General features: G+C 38.0%; 1 protein-coding gene across 2 annotated transcripts; it reads right to left on the bottom strand.

Annotated features, from left to right (window-relative positions):
* Positions 1-2,075: 2,075 nt before the first annotated feature.
* On the bottom strand, positions 2,076-5,749 carry LOC112276036 (uncharacterized). 2 transcript variants are annotated; one of them, XM_090246389.1, is made up of 8 exons: positions 5,656-5,749; positions 4,664-5,278; positions 4,234-4,286; positions 3,950-4,014; positions 3,674-3,752; positions 3,270-3,569; positions 2,914-3,073; positions 2,076-2,600 (listed from the first exon to the last, which is right to left on the bottom strand). In XM_090246389.1, exons 2-8 carry the CDS (start codon positions 4,996-4,998, stop codon positions 2,498-2,500), a joined length of 1,095 nt encoding a protein of 364 aa, XP_090102515.1. In that variant the 5' UTR covers positions 4,999-5,278; positions 5,656-5,749; the 3' UTR covers positions 2,076-2,497. The 2 variants fall into 2 exon arrangements, with proteins under 2 accessions (XP_090102515.1, XP_024362747.1); XM_024506979.3 differs by having other exon boundaries at positions 4,664-5,385.

Consider the following 5,749-nt stretch of genomic DNA (forward strand, 5'->3'; position numbering starts at 1 on the left):
ATATAAGAGAAGATTGAAGATGGAATAATAGGTATGAAGAATTGTACTACAAATGACATGCTTGTTGATGTGCTTACAAAGGCATTAGTGAAGGATAGACATCACGAGTTGATACAAAGATTAGAATTGAAAGCCTTTTGAAAATTAGTAAAGTGAGAGTATTGAAGATCAACAAGTACTTGCTTAGTTACAAGCACATAGAGATTAAGCATAGTATGTTGCTAATAGTCAAAAGATAGCAAAGAGTTAAAGAAAGTTACTATGGTGGCACCTAGGATTTAGTTGGATGAAGTAGAAATGGATATAATATCAAAAGGATGGAATTTGCCTCGTTGATAAGAAAACTACCACTTATAAGTAAAAGATGTTGGAAGTAAGAATCATCTTTCTTTACACTTCTTTTAGAGTACAATCCTTGCTGATGCTAAGTATTTGTAGCTTTTAGACTTCTTTTCTTCAATAATGTGATCCGTTGCTACTAGACTGATGGAGATGGATTCGAGCATCAAATTGAGCAGATTTTTCCGTAGGTAGATCATACAAGCTCAAATGATTCTTGGTTGCGTGGAATTGGATCACTTTGAAACACCAAACTGACGGCATCTGTTTGTCAGCATTATAGTTGATATTGAAAACGACTTTCTTGAGTCATTCTATGCTTTTAGGTGGGTATTGTGTTTGGATATCTCGTAGCTCTTGTAGGCTGAGGCTTTGGAATTCTAATAAAATTTGCTTAACATCTAATTTCAAAATTACCCAAAATTATGCTGTTGTTGGGAAATCACCATGTTGATGGACTTCTTATTAGCTATGTTTGCAAGACTTTCATTTAATACATTAATACAAAAAATTCTTTTCATTGATTTTTTTTTAGTGTGTGTATGTATTTAAGTGTGTATATATATATATATATATATATATATATATATTCATGAGAAGAAAGGAATATATATATATATATATATAGAGAGAGAGAGAGAGAGATGATAAAGTGACTAAATTTTTTATTGAAGTGACTCACTCTATCTTAACCATCATTGCACATTGCAACCCCATCTATGTTCCTACATGTTCCCACCCATCCATATTCCAAGCTGTTGCTAAAGACAATGGTTAGGAATTGAGAACATCGGGAATGGAGGCGATGGTTGGAAATAGGGAAGTGGTTGGAAATGGGACATGGTTGAAAGAGTACAATGGTTAAATATATAGGTTGATTTAATAAAAGTTTGGCTTGCTTTATTATTTCCTTATATATATATATATATATATATATATATACACATATATACATAAAGAAAGAGAAAGTTATTTTGTCAAGTCATTGATTGCTTACTTAGTAGGAAGCTGACTTGGGTCATACTTGATGGCTTGTGGAATGTGTTGTTTGAAAAGTGACCACAATTTTGTAGAACTATGTATCAAAAAAACCATTAGATTTATTCTTAAATGTTCAATTAAAAAGTTCAGAAATTCACATTAGTTCATTAAGCAATATGTTTCGTTCACCATAGTGATTTTGTCATACAATTATTGAAAGTATTTTGGACTGTGTTTCGGCATTTTTGCAAGGGTTGGTAACTTGATATTTCTTGTTAAGATTGTCAATTAATATCCAACATAGCCAAAAAAATCAAAAAAACATGTTGTAAAATGTATACACATCTACATTAAATTTAGCTCAATGTCTTTAATGGTGACATATAATCTGCCTGAGATGCACATATGACACATCAAGGCTATTGTTTCATATTTACACTTTGGAATCGCTTTATATCAAAAGGAGTTATCCAAACACTACTCACGAATGACAAATACTTTTTTGAATTCAAATGATAAATTAATAAAATCGATTCTATAATAAAGAGTGAACCACTCCATGAAAACACTAATTTACTTTGCCCAATCTGCTGATTGCCTTGAACCAATTTCTTAAGCTTAGATATGACTACACAGGTTCTGCACAATCAAAACCAAAAAATCCTTATCAAAATTTTAACTTCTAGCACGACATGAATCCAAGAAAGATAGTCAACAAAGAAGACTGCATCAATCCTGCGAAGACCCAACTGTAGTTCTCCAAATAAAAAACACAAGCTTGTACACTTATTGGCAAGCTTGGAAATATATTATCAAAACTTGAGAATCATTTTGTACAACAGCTATTAGCCCCGGGGAATCTGCAAGGTTACCTTTACACCAAATACATTTTTTTGTGCAAATTGACGATGTTGGCCAAAACAATAATTCACACTCACGACTCTCACGCACATACTTCCAAGCCGTCTGAGTCAGGACTCCTTGACATTCAGTGGCTAGGAGTAAAAAAAAAATACAGTTGTTTTCTCTCGTGAACCAGGTGCAAAGGTTTCAGTTCTCTTTTCTTTCTTTTTTCTTTTTTTTTTTTTAAATTTCACGCCGCCAATATGATTAATGAACCTCTAGATCCCTTCTTGGTCCTTGATCCCACTTGACGAAAACCTTATACCATTCCTTCTTAAACCAACAGGTGGCCACAGTGTCGAGTTGCAGTAAAACTACTGGAATCAGAGGAATATGAGTATCGCATTGGTTCGGAATCAGATGCGTCCGCCTCGACCCTGCGTGGTGTTTACGAGCAAAATGTGAGCATAAGATAATGAATGAATCAGAACCTAATTCATAAAAATAAGTCGAACGACCAAATACTCAAAGAGTGTATCCCTTCAAGTAGATAAGTAAAACTGCTATGTCTCGGAACGCAGTAGAGTTGTGCTAGTTAATAACTGTAAAATGTCTTGAAAAGATGAGAGCTTCTACTAAGTTATATCAAACCCGAACCGACCAACCAAGGGAAATCACTAAAGAAATAGAAATAGAAATAAAAAACAATCAGAAACAGAAACAGATATAGATCAGGAGGGGAAATCTTACGCCGTAAGGGACGAATCTATGTTGCACTTGTGCAGTTGAAAAGCTGGCTTGACATGTTTGCCGCAGCTGCAAGGAATACCTGCCCAGTTGAAGTTTCCCAACCGTGACTCACAATTCAAACATTGAAGTTTCCCTTCGTATACTCCATCTCCATCTTGACCTGTTTTCCCCAACAACGTGGGAGTTAAAACAAAATAATAACTCTTACGTGTATCTTAAATGCTCGACGTTACAAACTCTGTGATGAGGGTCACGCCAACTACCAGCAAACAAATAATGAATATAGGTAACATAAGATTAATTGAGGTTAGAGACAGTTCATATATATTTGAAGGAAAAAAAAGAGAAACCGCTACCTAGATTCATCCACTGCATGGGCTCAACAAAAATGGATGTACAAGCTGGGTCATCATGGTCTCCACCCCAACGTCGGGCACCTCGCCGTCTCCACCTTGAAGGGCTCTCACCAGAAGCGGGTCCATGAGAGATCACATTCTCTTGACACGCCACCACTCGCTTGCACTTTTTGCAAGAGTATAGCGCACTGACCTGTGAGGAAGAAACCCCAACATCTTCCTCAAACTCATTTGCACTGACCCCAGGATCGGCAGCATAACGAGGATTTTCGATTTTCTCCCCCCTCCAAAAAGCTTCTCCTGGATCGCGAAAATTCCTATTAATATCTTACTCCAGTTTAACTGAAGCAAGAAGAGCTACTTGCCGTATCTATTATTAAAACAAGATGGTCAAATATACTCACCAAGATTTTCAAGGTGAAACCTCTTGAAAGACAGATTTTTCCTATCGACAACGTAGCCCATTTCTTCGAAGAGTTGTAGCTGGACAGAACTTTACAAAATTTAGGAGATCAAGAAATCACATGAAGTTATGATGCGTTTTTTCAAAAGAACCAAGCTAGTATTCATGCAAACAAACCCAAGTAATACCAATATACACGGCTTTTAATATAATAGCATGCCCTACGCACTACAAGGCTACAAGCACATAAATCTGAAAAATAAATGTCGTGAAGTACCTGTTGCATAAACCCACAATTTGGGTAGACTTTACTGCTCACTTGCTGCAAGGATGCTAGTGCTTCTGAAATTGACAAAGAAACGTTTTCACCAACGTCTACTGAGAAAAATCGTCACACTGCACATTGAGACTAGTTGAATACTATGGCAACGAACTGTGAAAAATCATTTAATAATCTGCTCACTACTACGCTGGCGTTTTGAACTTCTGAAAGAAAAGTGATTGTACACAAAGGAAGAAGTAGAAGAAGAAGACTAAGAAAATAGGTAGAGAAGAACTAACCATCCAATGAAAGTCTATCCAATCGCATCAGGTATGCAGTGATGACAGCCGCACTATATGATTCAAAAACATCACAATGTCAAACAACTTAAAACAAAGAGTTCTTGCACAATGTCAAGGGAGCACCAACAGTAGAGAAGAGAACTAAACAGTACATGATAAGAATCCTCTTACGAAGTTCCATTATGCCTAGTAGGAACATGGTAAGTAGAGAGCCTTTACATGTATCACACTACTTCTCTAACACAAATGTATCCATTGTAATTGAACGGGAAGGATAATAAGACAAGCAAGACATGATGATGATGATGATGATGCTGATGATAATAACAAACGTAATAATTCCCTACTGATATTCATATATGCGCGAAAGACCATAGTGAAGTCCACAATATAGAAGTAATAAGATAGAGTAAGTTTGAGGACTTGCCTACGAGAGACTCCTGCAACGCAATGAACCAGAATACTGCCATTATCCCTGCCCTGCTCAATAAAGTCGAGGCAACCCTCGAGGTGATCCAACAAGTTCTGTGATTCGATGTCACGGATGGGAACAATTTTCTTCACGAGCTTGTCAAGTTCGACGTTTGCGACATTGAGAATTCTAGGGCTGTCTTCGTCTGAGGTGGGCTTCTTGAACTCCAGCGGGTCCATGTTGGGCGTAATCAGAGATAACATGTGCGTCACAGGAGGATGAGCTGATGTCAAAACTTCGGCGGCATCCTTAATGTTTCCTATATACAGTCTGTCGCGAACTTTCTTCATCTTGTATCAGTTGTCTACTCTCGCACTGTGGCGACAACTTCTGGGTTCTGCCTTCTATTCTCTGTTCACTCTCCCTATTTCTATATAGAAGAAGCTATGTCGTGTGTCTTCTCGCACAGATGCTGATGGGAGTTATATAGAGGCAGACGGTGGAGAAAAATCGACGTTCCCTTCAAGTGAACGATTTCTTAACTTGAAACGTCATGTACACTTTTTCTGTATCTTTTTCTGTTTTTTCATAACAGTATAAGGGGTGGAAACGACCAGTTCTCTGTCAATTCTACAACAGTCAGGAAGATCCAAGGGAAAAGTACATGAGAAATCTATGTTTAATTCCAAACGCGAAAGTTCCAGTCCACTCAAACCGACAACTCAAGGATTGCCCACCTAAGCAAGCAAAGTAAAAGGGAGTCAGTTCTACGCACCACCAAGACCCAATGCGCAAAAACCACTCAACATCACATCAACCCAAAAATAACGCCCATCATCCCAATTTAGACACCACCGCTACAACACTTATCTCCAGCGAACTACACTTCCGAAAATACGACCCGCGTCACACACAAACACCGCAAAGCAGCAACTCACTCCCACCCCAACTCTCCCCCTCTCCCTGCGGCTACAAGACATTTTCAGCAATTGTGGGAAGAATCCCACCTGGGGACGTTGAGTGGGTCTTGTGTGGGATTTCGAAGCGCAATCCTGAAGCGATCGGTTGGACAGGAAAGTGCAGAACGAGGAGGGAGAGGGA

Source organism: Physcomitrium patens, chromosome 23 (genome assembly GCF_059467195.1).
Source record: "Physcomitrium patens ecotype Gransden chromosome 23, ASM5946719v1, whole genome shotgun sequence".
NCBI lineage: Eukaryota > Viridiplantae > Streptophyta > Bryopsida > Funariales > Funariaceae > Physcomitrium > Physcomitrium patens.